A 16,360-nucleotide genomic window follows, 5' to 3' on the forward strand; every position below is an offset into this window, starting at 1 on the left:
TTTTGTGTTTTCCAAATATCACTTCATTCACCATTTTCATCTTAATCAATATCCAATAGTAATTTTTGTTTCAGAAAATACTTATTTTTTATTTTTTTATTAGAATTAATCTTATTTAAATCATATAAAATATTATAAACAGAAAAAATTTTCTTCAACTATTTAATATAATATCTTAAATAGTCTTATAGAAAATATTGTAATTAAAGAATAAAATTAAATATATAAAAAATGAATACCCAATAATATTAAATATTTTATTTAGTATATATAATATGTAGTCAAATTATTAAGCATATATACAAAAAATAATATCAAAATAAAGATATTATAAGTAAAAATATATTTATAAAAGATAAACGGATTCAAATTATTAAATTTAAAAATTAGGAGAAAAATTATTATATATTTATAAATTCATTAATATTATGTTAATATATTTGAAACTTTATTTTAAAACATTTTTCATAAGTTCATGCTTTTTAAAGTCCGTTTTAAACTTATTTTGAAGTGTGGTCCTTCTGAAAGTCATTCAATGGCCCAAAAACTCTTTTTTACCAATCCAAAACAAGGCCTGGTCATCGCTTGGAATGGGCCCAAATCAACAGTCCAGTTGATTATAAGACTTCAAATTAGGATAAGAATGAGATCAATTTTAAAAAAAAATTAATTTTCAGTAAGAAAAAGTTTGCTTTTGAAAGTGATACTTTTTGGCCAATCACATCTTAGAATAATTTTGTGTAACTAGGTGATTGGGTATAACTGAGTAATGTGTTGGCGTTAAGTCCAAGTTTGATTCTTGACGAAAATAATTCTTAGTCAAACTTTATTTATAAACAAATTAAATATTCTAACACGAGTGCACATTATAATTTAATTGATGAATTTTGTTTATAAATGTTACTACTATTGGTTTATTTTGTATAATTTTATAATTATTACGTGAATACATTTTGTTTTTAAAAAAATAGATAATGATGAGTCTATCTCATATCATATATTTAATAAGACAATGTATTTTTGTGAAAAAATTTTAAAAAATTGTATTCTCTTGTGTTCTATATGTGTGACCTCATAAAAGAAATAAGTACTTTGACATGAGTATTATTGACTAATTTAAATGATAACATTTAACCTTTTTAGGTGAGAATGATAATGTTGAATGATCCTTAAATAAAAATGAATGTTGAGATGAAAATATCAACTTGAAAATTCACTTAGGCCAACATCATCATCCTTATTGTTGTTACCATGAAATCCCTACTAGTGTTGCTATCGTCATTATTGTCGCTATCAACACTATTGTTGTTGTTACTAGCGCCACTAATAACAACATTGATGGTAACAATAACGACAATGACAATAATACTAGAAGTACCACTACTTATGTGAATATTCATTTAAATCTTTTAATCATCTACTATAATTTAAAGATTAAAATTGTGATAGTCATATCTGACTTAAAAATAGATCACATAATCCTACATTATGAACTCTTAACTTGAAACATGGATTCTATCAAACTTTTAAAATTAAAATATATGCATCCAACATAATAAAAAGTTTATGATAAAAGAAAAGCACTTATACCGCACATCACATACTTAATTAAGCTGAAATTCATAATCAAACTCATAAGCATAATTGCATAAGTCAATGACTAAATAAACTCCACACGTAATTCAAAAAGAAGTAAACTGACAAACAAGGAAACAAAACAACTTAAAATATTGCTATAATGCTTAGTGCCTACCCTCATTACCAAAACACAACACATGAACACCTATGCTAGACCTCTAAATTGGGGTTAAAAAACTTGTTTTGAGTTTTGGGCTTCTAGGGTTTAGGCTTTCAAATGACCAAAAAAAAAAAACAACAACTTGATCTGCCAAACAGAAATGCAAGACACACATTTCTTTACTTCCACAATCTTCCGCGGCGATTGTATTGTATCAACCATTAGGTCTTTTGTGATTCTATGTGGGAACAAACTGTATAGTTGTTGTAAAGTCGCAAAGTCGCACGATTCTGGGAATTGAGTTTATCATGGTTGAGACTGGACATCCTTGTTATCATAGTATACACTCCCTACACACACATATAAAGTAATTTTGCACTAGAATTTAATTTAAATACATCAGTAATTTAATTACAAATTATCGTATTAGATATTATTTGTTTTTGTAATAAATAAATACTTTATTATTTAAGATGATTTCTAATTAGTTTTCTGTATAAAATTGTTTACAATACAATGATAGTACATAAAAATTAAAATCTACACTTTATTATTTTAAATAAAAAATAAACTAATTTTTAATATATTATTCTTAAATATAAATTATTTTTTAATATTAATATTTTATTTTTGGTTAGAGGATGAAGTGTGCACACATATATGAATTAGTATCAATACGTAGTGAAAGAGAAAGAAAAGGTTGATAACCGAAAGAGCCAAAAGTTAAAAACATGGATGGGTTTTGTGTGATATTGGTGCATATCAACTGGAGGTCGATCAGCGCATGAGCAGAACCGTAAAAGATACCCCATTCATATTTTTTTACGGGAATAAATAAATGTTTCATGAAAATGGACCATCAACATAACTAGTATGACGGTATGACCACAACCAACCAAATCACCGGGAAAAGGATTTTAGCCTAAAGGGTAAATAATATATTGATAAATTCTATACAGTTTCATTCTCTCAGCTCAAGACAAGCAATAAAATTTTAGTGCGTATTTGTAAGTTTATTTTAGGTTATTTTAGTTTTACAAACTTAATTTCGATCAAAAATAATTTTTAAATGAATTTATTTATATTTACCAGTTTATTGTTCAAAAGTAAAAACATGTTTGTAGTTCTGCTTGAAAATAACGAGGTCACCAGAGGCAGAGAGGCACTTTAGTATCTTTGAGAAAAGAGGATTTTATGGTGGTTCAATTGCAAACACTTAGACACTCAACTGACTCAACTCTCAAGTATGTGTTCAATGCAAAAGCTTAAAAAAATAGAGCATAACCTGAAGATGGAGATGCAATAATTTTCAAACCTCTTTTAGAACTTGATTGCTAACAGTATCCCTTTCCGTCGATTGCCTTTCGAATTGTTTCTAGTCTTTTTCATTCTCCACTTGGTCATTGGTTAATTATATTATTTATGTTTTTTTTTCTATAGTATATGCTTTGGGTTTTTCTTTTTTCTTTAATGTCATTGGTTTTGGCAATTAAGTTTTAAGTCATCGTCCCTTCTAGAATTAGCATGGTACAGCTGTTGCATAAAATCAAATACTAATAAAGAAGCAAAATCCTCGTGAATATTTTAGTTTTACCTAAGATTTTTTTTTTCTTTCGTTCAAATATGTGGCTAGAAATAGATGAGTTTCAGAATGCTTCACGTACGGAAAATACTTTTAGAAGCATTGGCCCATATAGCATGTTACAAATTGAATCCTTAACAATCCCGTCCAATTTATTGATCATAGTTGTGCCAGATCATATCATCTAGTGATATTATATATGTACCATTTGTTAATAAATTATTTAAAAACTTATTGATTATATTTGCTTGGATGAGTTTGACACTAAAAAAACTAGTGAACATATCAATTTCATTTGCATCAGCAGTTGTAAACTATCTATTCAGAAATTCATCTACGACAAAAACTTCTGATCAATTTAAAATACGATTCAAGTAAAGTCTATTATCAACCAGCCATTTTAGTTAATAAATAAATTATCACTCTTTTTAATATGCAACATTTACTTATAGAATGTTTATAGCACATAACAGGCACATATAAAAGTAAACAAGACTAATAAAGCATCTTTAATACTAGATATTAAGCAAAGATCTTGAATTGAAGCTCTAATCTTATATAGATCATATAATAAAAGTGTTGATTTGTAGGAAAGAGGAGGGAGGAAGAGAAGAAAAAATTAAAAGTGGAAGTTGAAAAGAAAAAAAAATTAAAATTAATTATATTTATAATTTTTTATTTAATGTTTTATTAAAATCAATTACTTAATTAATTATATTTAATTTAATAAATAATTAAATAAAATATTTAAAATGAAGTGCATGTAAAATCTAAAAAAATTATCTAAGATTTGAAAATAAGATTTATCATTAAAAAAAAATACAACAAATCTCCTTAAGAGATCTTCAATCGTATAATCATATATAACACTACAGATTCTACCAACAAATAGTCTAAGATCCAAATTTATAATTTATTACTAAAATTGTTAATATTTAGTTATCCGTCAAATTATTATCAAATGAGACAAATTCAATAATTTAACACAATATGAAGGTAAGAAAAAGATGATGATTCATTAATAAAATTACATTTGATCTTTCCAACTTGTACTTGTAGCCAAACATACTTATACATTGGGGAGACTATTGTACCACCTGATGACTTAGAAAATGCAAATTTATTTATTTCTAATTCCTGTCAAAGAATCAACACTATTCACAAATAACTGGCTTTTCTTTCCCTTTTCTTCTGTCGAATTTTCTGTTTTCAGGACTCAATGAAGCACTGGTAACATAACATTTAATGACTTGTGTTTAGCCATGTTGTGAACCCTTGTACTTGGCATCTCTAATGACCATTATCTTAGTACTTCGATGGCAACTACCACGTACTGAATCATTTCCACAAGACATGCCTTTTACCCATATTAGTATTCCAGCGTTATTATTTGAATCCCCATTGGCCCCTAACTGGTACCGTCCAAAACAATGCATCAGAATAATTGGGAGGGAAATTTTAGAACAACATTGGGGAGAACAAAGAAAGAAAAATTGGAATGGTACAAAGGAAGCGTGGTATCCATGTCTCTAGACAAATTACAAGGTCCCATCTCACAGGGAGACAAATGGTATAACGTGGATGTTTAGCACGCCCGGACCCCCCCATTTGGTTGCACCCTGTATTAACTCAAGGGTCTCATAGATTAGACAGCGATTTTTTTTTTTTTATCAATTTTTATCCTTCTTCATTTTCTTTCATCCTTAAAAGTCTCTTATTCTTTATTATTAGATCGATTTTATATCTTGGAGTAGAGACTCTTTATTGCCATGTATATGGTGTCTCAGTTCATCCGCATCACACACATTACATTCAAATTACGTGGAAAACACAATTAAAAAGGAAAATAAGCGCAACGCAACATGCTCGTGATAATCTCACCTAAATTGGTCTCCATTAGCGAAACTGACAGTTTGTTCACAAGTTAGAATATCTATTTTTTTTTTCAACATCTTTCTGTGCCTCTAATCTTATAGGTTATGACTTACTACTACCCCAATCAACATGCGGCCCTTCGATGCAGGTAAAACGTATATACAGGTGTAATTGTAAAATTAAAACCCCATAATGCCCACAATAATAAAATCATTTATTAGGCAATAATGGTGGAATTAAAATTAAGGCTAAAAGTACTATTTTAGATATGACATTTTTTAATGAAGTTAGTGTGTTAAACTTATAAAACAATGGTTAAATTAGTACAGTACAAACTCTTTAAATTAATACTCAATTAATACTCAGTAAATTAATAAACTCTCTAAAATAATAAATTTGTCTGATCCCGATTTGGATAAATATAAAAAATTAAAAAATTCGATAAAATAATAAGATAATAATTTTTTGTGAGATCCCTTTATAATTTTCGGTTTCAAGAAAATCATAAATTAATAATTCATAGAAACTGAAGAAATATATATTACACTCTATTGAAGTATGATTCAATAATTGTCTGTTTTTCTTTAAAGTTCAAATTTATTTGAAGCTTATCCTAACTTTTCTTATTGCATCCAATGCATATGAGCACATTAGTTACTAATTTAAGTTGAGTCTCAAGATTCACTGTAACATAATTCTAAGAGACATAGATTAATTTGTCTTTTTATTTGGTATGTACAGTATAATTACTTAAAAATTCTTTAAATTAATAATTATTAATTTATTGATAAATTAATAACTCTCTAAATTAATAAATTTCTCTGGTCCTAACATTATTAATTTATAGAATTTTAGCTATATTTTGGTTCTCTAATTTATTGTTTAAGTTTAATTTTTAAAATTGATTTAATTTAGTGTCTAATTTTTAAAATCAATTATCTTTTTAATATCTATTTTATGACGATTTAAAATCACTTAGTAATGATTTTAAACTGTCATAAGATGTTATTTATTATAATTTAGACTAAATGATCAAATTAAGTCAATTTAAAAAATTAAAGGATCAAATTGAATAAAATATTAAAAAAATTAAATTAAACCTAAATAATAAATTAATGAACCAAAATAATAATTCAACCTAAAAGAATTAACTTAACCTAACATGATATTTTATGGTCATTTCCATTCAGCAAGCCAGTTTTTTTTTTTTTTACCTTTTTGAGATTCTTCAATGAATTTTACTACAATACATCACTCATATACTTTTTACGGTTTAAATAACTGCTTCTGTAAAAATTTCACTGAATAGGTCTCTGTCTCTCAAATAACTTCACCTCGTTGCATTCTATCACTACTTCATAAAAATACATGAAACTCACGAATTTTTAAAAACTTTGAGCTTATATAAGCAGCAGCTACTCTAGAAGTAGTACTTCCAAATGTTCCAACTTCAATGAAAAAGTCTTACTAAGCAGTGATATTTAATAAGAAAAACTGAGATAATGAAAATGCTTTAAAAAATGGTCAATTTTTCCAATAAAAAATAGTCATTCATAAATATTAAGTACTAATAACATGATTACTAAAATATACACCAGAAATATATTTTTAGTTTAAACTAAAAATATACACCAGAAATTAGTATCCTACTAGGTTTTGGATATCAATCAATGAAACTGCATCTTCTCTTTTTCCCTTCTAAACATTAATATTCATCAAAGTTGAATCGAAAATCTACGATACATTCATCTACCGGCATAAAATTTTGTGCACCATTGGAAAGTTTGATCATATTTTACACAAGGACACCCTTGCACACAACCTAAAAAAAGCTCATTGGAAAACGCAACACAAACTAGTAGAAAAAGGAAAGAAAGAGTCTTGGAAACCAAAACCAAATATGAACAAGTTGAGTGTGATGAACCAAAAAGCTCAGAGGTGCATTCCCAATATAAAAAAATGAAAATTGCGCATACAAATTGTGTATGTAGTAGGGTTCTTTCAACTTGGACTTGAAGCAATTTGGGAGGGTTCTTCTACTTCTCTTACTTCTCTGTTAGAAGAACTTCTCCAAAACCCAGTGCTGTAAAACTGGTCCCACATCTCTTTCTCGAGCGCGCGCGTGGCGTCATCGTTGTTATCAAGCTCCGTCGTCGTCGAACATAGCCGTTTGACGTCAACGGCGTCGTTGGCGCACATGGGGTATATTCTGGACCCGCTAACGTCGTCGCAGCACCCGCACGAGCAGTGGCGGCGCGTGGGCTTCCTCAGCCCTTCCTTCAGCATCTTCTGGTGCCGCCGTTTTTTCAGCACTCGCCGGCACAGCCCCGCGGGGACCTTGTAGATTGCCAGGAGAAGGAAATTCGCCACGCCGCAGGGGAAGCAGCAGCACACCGCCACGCACTCCGCCGCCGTGCCTCCCACCACCTCCCCCACGCGCGTCGCCGCCTTCGAGGGCCGCCGCTGCTGCAGCGGCTGTCGCCGGTTCGTCGACCCACCTGCCTGCCTGAGAATTATACCGTTCGACATCCGTGGGGGCGATCAAAGATTCAGTCTTTTAGGCTTTTGGATTTCGGGTTTCAGATTTTGAGCCGTGTCGGCTCTTTCTTTCTATGGGTGTGATTGGTTTAACCTTGAAAGTCAGTTGAATTAAAAGATAAGAATTATTATTTCTTAAAAAACGTGTATGGAAACTAGTGTGTCGGTTTAACCTAACATTAAATCAAACACAGATATATTCTAAGGCTTTGCAGATATTTTACTTGAACACTGTTGAAGAATTGGTTGAAGCTTGAACGTAATATAAAGATTGAAGAAAGATTGAGTTAATAGGGTAGGGGCATAATTTGAAGGGAACGGGGTTTAACAGCAATGGGTTTGGTTTTTTGGTGTGAAAGGATTTTTATTTTGTGAGTAGAATTTAGGTGTGATGTGAGGGGCATTACTAGGAGAGACGTGAAATATGGAATTGAAAAAAAATAAAAATGAAAGAAGATATGCGTGAGGGAGTGTAGCTAAATGAAGAGGGTGAAGAAGACGTGGACTCTAACAAATAACGTCCTTTTCCTTTACACTTCATCCATGCGGCCTGATCGGGCCCGGAATTTGTTTTTTAAACGTAAAAATATGTAATCGGAACTCAATTTTGGTTGAAGAAGATAATCCTTACAAAAACAAGTTGACTTTTTTGTATGTGACGAAAAAATTGAAACAATATTTCTGGTTTTAAATTGCTTTTAAGAGATTCATTTCCTTGTATAAAAAAATTTAATGAATTCCTTGTATAAAAAATTTAACGAATATAAATTAATTTTATTTATTAATATTAATAAATGCTAATGAATGTAATTAAATATTAATGGATAAAATATGTATGGAATTCCCGTAAAATTTAAAAAATATTAATTTCATTTTCATAAAAAAAATTTGTATTAATTTGATCTATGTAAAAGTAAAATATATTTTTCTTGATTTTTAGTGAAAATTTCATTAGACGATTTCTTTATATGACTAACCAATTTAATTATTTTTGTTGTTCACTTTGTCAAACGCACACAGAAGACACCAGACATTATTTAATTCATTCTCGAGATTTTAATCACTACAAATTATTTAATTAATTTATAATCAAATTAGATATATAAGTTTGTTAATCACTTCAAATCACCGTTTATTAGAATTACAAGAGAAGAACAACAAAAATATATTTTATTTTTATAGTGACTAAATTAATACGAAAATCTTTACGAGGATGAAATTAATACTTTTAAAATTTTACATGAACCCCCAAACATATTTTTCGCTAATATTAAATTATATAATTAATTTATACTTTTTATGGTCTCAAATATAAGAAAGAAAGAAAACATGACACACTAATTAAGATAGTTAAGTGCATCAATTTCAATTAAAAGGAATTTTTTCCAACTTATCATTCATTAAAATTTGGTATCAAGGATAAGAATGAGTCATTGAAATTAACACCTCAATTAAATAAAAGATATTTTAGAAATAGTAATATTAAATAAGATTAAAAATAATTAAATTTTCTTATATTTAACACTATAAAAAATGTGTTTTTCTTCTTCTTATATTTAACACCAAAGGTAATATTTATTAATATTAAATTATTATATTGTTTGGAATATTAATAATGTATGTGTATTCATTTATTAGTATTTAATAATAAATTTATTAATACTAGCATTCTTAGACTCCATCATGAACCTCATTCACAGGCAATGGTAACTTTCCTTTCAACACACCTTGCGGGTGGGGGAACCAAAGTGCAGATTTTTTAGTTAAGCTAGATGCCTCTAGCAATGCAACTTTATTTGTTTTAGATTCTAATCCTCCTGCTTATAGAAATCGATCATCATCTTTATTTGCTAAGAAATAAATCATGTTTCGTAATTCAAGCAAATATTACCTTCTTTATTTTCTTCTTTTCTCAAATTTTCTATTTATGAAGTTTTGTAAATATTCTTAAACAAGATTTTAATTTAATTATTATTATATTTTTAAAATATTATATATTTTCAATCAATATTTTATTTATTAAATTTCATAATTAATTAAAATGTGGATAACGAGTATAGGCATTTAGGTATACAACGGGGAATGACACAAATACTAAGGTTATTATCCACTCGAGCATGGATTCTGGTATGATTTTTTTTAAGTGCATGTACGGAATGGAATATCTGCCTAAATGGTCATACATATTCATTGTCATCCCTAATTTGATATTTATTCTTATGATTTTAATTTTAATATCAATTGAACCGAATAATTTAACAAGTTGTAACATAGAAAATAATATATATATATATATATATATATATATATATATATTCAAAATTCAAATACACTTTTAACATACATTTGACGTATCCTCTCATGCTTTCAAGTTTTAATATCCATTAAAATTTAACTTGAATTTAACTTTTTATTTCTTTCAACCTATCATTTTCTACGTCTTTAGTTTTAATTTGTATTTCAATATTGTTTTTTTAAATCAATAATTAAAAAATAACAATATAACATAATATAAATTATTTATCATAAATTTAAAATAAATTTGTATGCTTAAAACTATTTATTTACTATAGATTTTAATTATTACATAATTTATATATTTAAAAATATTTATAATAAAATAAAGTAGTTATATAAAAGATCGAAACATTTATTACGTGCAGTGCGAATGCTTAAACACTAGTATATTGCTATTAAACTTCTAGCTCCTATTAGTGGCCTACGAAGCCAAGATAAGATGTTGGTTCCTCGAGAGAAAAAAAAAGGAGTAAATATCCAATTTATTCATTGAATTTATAAAGTAGTAACACTTGGGTCCTTGAATTATCGAAAAATAAAATTTTCTCTTAATTTGTAAAATGTGTAATAAATTCATCTTACCCTTAATTCTCATTTATTAATCCAAACAGATTTATTTAGGTGTCATGAGACTTGATCACATGTGACATCACGTACACAAATAAATAACTACATTGGTGATAAATGGAATGAACTAATTTGTTACCAAAATTTTAATGGACCAATTTATCATTATTACACCAAATTTCCCCACCTCTTTTCCTCTAATAACTGTTTGTCACCTCCAAAAATGATTTTCGACGACAACCTTGCATTTCAATTTTTTTATTCTTTTTCTTTTCTTGCCACCTACTTCCTCTCCATTGATCTCCCCTTGCTGAAATTTCCTTTCACAAATCATGCATATCCTAAAATGCCAAATTGAGGCTATTTCTCAAAACATAAACAACATCAAACTAATACACATTATCGAGAGTGCATCATACTTGACTTGACTAATCATCAATATAACAAGAACCAAATGAAAATGAAAAAAATAATCTCAAGCTAGAAAAAATATCAAAATCTCAACAATAGTCATTGTGGTCCAACGACATTGCCACCATCGCCGATGGCACCCCTTTGTGTCGCTGGAAGCCACCAAGGAGGTCCTTCCATGTGGCAACTTCTCCATCATCCACCTCTAGTAAGGCAACAACACCATCACCATGTATGCGCATGTCACCAACGATATCTAATGGCCACACCAAATCCATGAGTGACCAATTATCCATGAGAACAACAAGCTTCAATCATGATTCTCTTTCACCAAGACTTAATTCTTTTTCTCCATCCAGAGCTTCAAACCATTCTCTCGAGAAAAGAAGCCACTAACTCAAACCTTGGTGAAAATCTAACACAGGTTGGGCCTCACAATGTGTTATGTTCTAAGAAGAACGAAAAAATCTTAAGCAATGGAACTAGAAAAATGAGGGATATCAAGAGTTTGTCAAACCTTGAATTTGAGGAGCTAAAAGAGTTCATGGATTTGGGGTTTCTTTTCTAAGAGAAATAAAGACTCAAGTTTGGATTCAATTATTCATGGGTTGCAAAGGCTAGGGAAGAAGGAAGAGAAAGTCAATGGTGGAAGCCTCACTTGTTAGTGGCGAAAGCTTGCTTGTCGTAGGTGATGTTGTAAGTGAAGGCAGTGGTGGCTGCAAAACCAAGGTCGGTGACAACAATGGTGATGAGAATGGAAAAGAGGGAGAATGAGAGTGAATGGTGTTGCCTGGAAACGATAGAGGCCGAAGAGAGAAAATGTTGCATTTGAAAATTTAGTCCCTCCACCTCTCTAAGACACAACATTTTTTTGATGACAAATAGGTCTAGCAATGCTGTATAAGTTTAGCCGTTTGAGTTAATGGAGAAAATTAACAATAGGATAAACTTATCGTACTTTTTATAAATTGAGGTACACTTTTTTAGATAATTTAGGAATCCAAGTGTCAGTGTCTTGCAAATTCAATAACTAAATTGAGTATTTATCCAAAATAAAAAGAAGAAAAATGTTGGTCCATTTTTCTCAACAACACTGCTACGGACTACTAGTGCATCTAGGGTAAGAAATTTTATTATGTGCAATACTATAGGTTAAAATACTAGTTTTTTTTCTTTTTTATCCACAAGATTAAAATAATAGTTAATATATAACCTTTTGAAGTATATACTTGATTGTGTTGAAAGATTCAAAGATTTTCACCAATGAATTTCTAGCACACCAAACAAGTGAACTTGACATCACTTTCATTATAAAACCTTAAGATATTAAATTTGTGTGTTTTTCTTACTTGTATGTTGCTCAAGTTGCTCATTCATATCTAATTGTGATTTTACTTCCACACTTATACACTAGTATATTGATTTAGTAATAATTTTAGGGATGATATAAGTACATTAATTAATTTAGTATGAGAAAATTTAGAATACATTCGTGATTGATTTTAGTAATTTCATAATTAACTAGTTAAAGCATCTACAAGACCACAACGCAGTTGCTTGTGTAAGTCACCTAAAAGAATAAGTTTGACGTAATATTTTTGTACAAACATGTTTGCTTAACTTTTTTTTTTTTTTTTATCGATTTTTCAAGTCAACAATTAGCAAAAAAACATGAGAGTTAACTATTCACTTTAGTAATCTTAATGTTTGGACAGGATTTTTATGTGGAGTTTTTTAATCTATTTTTATGTGGTCTAAACAATCTATTTAGATTAAGTTGTTTATCTTATATATTAATTGACCTTTATAATATTACATCATAATTAAATAATTCATATATATTTTACTAATAGTATGATTTTAAGTTACTGTTGAATTACTCCCCTTAAATGGTAAGAAAATATTTTTTTCACCCATAAATAATCGTTACTTATATAAACGTCCGAAATTTAATATTGAATAATTTAATATGATACGCAAATCATCTTCAATAGTAAAAAAAAAATAAACAAAGATGTCTAAAATTAAAAAAACTCGTTAAACAATGAGCGTTAAAATGCTCTAATTCATTCAAGTAATCCCACAGACATTCTAAAATAAACTCATTCAAGATAATAGAATCAAGATTGCAGCAGAACAATCGAAGTGAACCGAACAGTAAAAAAAAACTTCTTTACACAATTTCCACACAGTACCGTTGACTAAAAAAAGCATGTAGTGACTGTCAGGGTGCTTCAAGGGATAAAAAGACCCACAAAGTGAACAAAAGGATGCTGACAAAAGCTGGGTTCGTGCGTGTGGTTTTGAAGACGAAGAAGGTTCACCACTGCGGGGCTAATAATAGTACTGTAGTACTTAGTTGCTTGGAGTATTGATGGAGATCACAATTAATGCTTCTGTTGCGTGGAGCTTTGCTGTCTTGAAATGTTGGTCAGCGGTAATGAAACTAAGTGGATATTGACAAAAAAAATAATTGTCTAATATATATTTTATGTAGTAGATGATGTTTTTTTTTTTTTTCTTGAACTAGAGATCACTTTTTTATTTATTAGAGATTACAGTATTTTCTAGCTCATTAGGACTAATTTCGTTGACAGTGTGTAATTGTTATTCATCAATTGTTTTTTTTACACATTATGAAAACACAACAGAGCAGCTTTGTATTACTGCGTGAACCCTGTGGGGTTGTACATGATGCATCTGATTATCTGCGTGTATTTTTTTTATTGACCAATAATAAACAATTAGCAATTTTGTGTAAGCCATTGGTTCATTAATTAAGTCTGGTTATACTGTCCCTGTTAAGTGTTAAGTACGTGTGTTGCAACTTGCAACACAGTTGTAGAAGTCCTAGCTAGTGGTGCTGGTGCATTAATATGGCATATCAAATTGCTATTGGTTGGTATTATTGAAATTTCTAAAGTGATATTGCAATCCGATTCTTCCCTTGTTCGTGCTTTTATCAAAGTTTGCTGCCTCATTTCTGGCAAGTGTTGTAATTTAAGTGGGCATCCTTTGGGTTTGGGCAATAAAGATAAGCCCTAATCCAGCTTCTTCAAATTTGCAATGGAGGGAGGAAAATACAAGATTTATACAATGAACCATTACGAGTCACAATTATATATGGCATGCACTTAAATGACCGGTTATTTTTCAAGAAGGGAAAAATATCAAACATTTTTTTTTTATTTAACACACTTTGAATACATTCCTTTTTATTGATTTTTTTTATAGAAATTACTAAATTAGTGATCCCCTATTGTTCATTAAACTTAATATATATATATATATATATATATATATATATATATATATATATATATATATATATACTTTAAAACATTATTCATTTAAACACTCTATCTAACACATTTCTTAAAATTTTCTTTAATTGATTAAAATTTATTAAAAATTATAAGATTGGGGGAGAGAATCATTAAATATATAAAACCCACAAAATTTTATCACTTCTAATAAATTTTAATCAATAAAAAATAATGTGTTAAAAGAGTGTATTAGATAATGTGTTCCTAATATTTTTCAAAAATAACCCTTTTGTTTCAATTTTCTAAGAGTAACGAATTTAAAAATTCAAAATCAACTTCTAAAAAATACAATAGGGTTTGGTAAATTCAATATATCTCCTAAGTGAGAACTAGGGACTGATAACTCAAATTATTGAAATCTATTTAAAAAACAGACATTTTTTAATATATGTTTATCCGTAAATCAGAATATGGAGATTAAATCCCATGTAGATGTAGGCACCACTCCATGAAATAATAAAGCTAATGTGATACTGTAGAAAAAATATAAACAACAACTATAGAATACTATTATATTAAGAAAATTTAATGGGTCTCTGTAAAGACATCAAAGTAGCCGCCATAGCAAAGATGTTTTTTCTGAAAAAAGAAAAAAACTAAAATCGAAGTATCCCATAATTAAATACTCCTTTTCCTATATTTCATAATTCCCTTGTATAGAACTGCCCTATTAGGAGGCATCATGTCCTCTTTCGGCCCATGCCTCCATTTCTGAACATTCTTCATCACCCAAATTTCCTCAGCTTTGATCCGTTGCAGCCTTATCTTAATCATTTTATCACCTTTACGACAACTATTGTTTCTCAATGCTTCTTTTGCAAACCGCACCTTCTTCTTTGCTTGATGTTTCTCTGATCCTAGCAAACGCAAATGAAAACTCTATGACATAAGCTTTTAATTTCAAGTACATAAGGAATTTAGAACTAAAGTGGAAAAGAAAATGGTAATTTAAAGTTGAAATTAAGGAATGGAAATGGGACCACACAAATTCTTTTGGCCATGTGCGTTTAAGACACCACCCATTTCACACTCAAATATATCCATGAACTTAGATAGTATACGTTTATGGACTTGATGAACCAAGAAGGCCATGCTTCCAGATACAGCAACCACAGCCATGAATCCTAATCTCATGGAGTCCTCCATCCTTTTTGTGTCTTTGTTATTTGACAATCAAACTTTGGATTGGAATATATATGGATATAAACATAGACATTTACAAGTATTCATTCAAGAAAAGAACATACACACTGGTAGGTAGGAAGAAAGAAAGGAATAATAATTTTGTAGAGTAGAGGTAATAAAATGATTACGAAGGAGAAAAGAATATAGGGAAGGACATATCACGATCCTTTGTTGTTGGTGCATATATATATGGAACACAAGAAGGGTGGTAGAGAAAAACCATCTTCACAACACAAGAATTTTTTTAGTCAACTATTTTAAACACGAAATTCCAACAAATGCACTGACGCCAAGTTAGGAAAAACAAAGACTTTTTTATTTTTGTCAAAAGGAAAGTCCTTAAATAGTGAAACTAGAAGACTGGCACCATGCAAATTGCTGGGACACCCAGCATAATAACATGTGAAATTTTAGTTTTGTCCTTTCATAGGTAGGAATCCAACTGTGATTTTTAAGTTATTAACATAACGTTCTATTTCATAGGTAGGAATCAAACTTGTAATTTTTAAGTTATTAACATAACGTTCTAACCAACTGAGTTAATAAATTAATTATGTAATAAAATAATTAATGTCACTATATATATAATATTAAAATTTTTAATATATATTTAATGTACATGTAAATTTACATAATAAATTATTTAACAATTAATTTTTATCTAATAATTAATTTATTTACATATGTACATTTTTATGAAACTTATGATTTTTATTCATAATTTATATATGTCAACAAATTAATTATTAAATCAAAATTAATTGTCACAAAATTTATTATGTAAATTTACATGGATATTAAATATACATTAAAAAATTTAATGTTATATATAACGATATT

The 16,360-nt window shown here is 28.9% G+C and overlaps 1 protein-coding gene across 1 annotated transcript; it reads right to left on the minus strand.

Moving 5' to 3' along the window:
* Positions 1–7,196: 7,196 nt before the first annotated feature.
* On the minus strand, positions 7,197–7,724 carry LOC114405308. Its single transcript, XM_028367900.1, has one exon. The coding sequence runs from the start codon at positions 7,722–7,724 to the stop codon at positions 7,197–7,199; it is 528 nt and encodes a 175-aa protein (XP_028223701.1).
* Between the last annotated feature and the right edge of the window lie 8,636 nt (positions 7,725–16,360).

The sequence above is a fragment of the Glycine soja genome, chromosome 3 (assembly GCF_004193775.1).
Source record: "Glycine soja cultivar W05 chromosome 3, ASM419377v2, whole genome shotgun sequence".
Taxonomy (NCBI): domain Eukaryota; kingdom Viridiplantae; phylum Streptophyta; class Magnoliopsida; order Fabales; family Fabaceae; genus Glycine; species Glycine soja.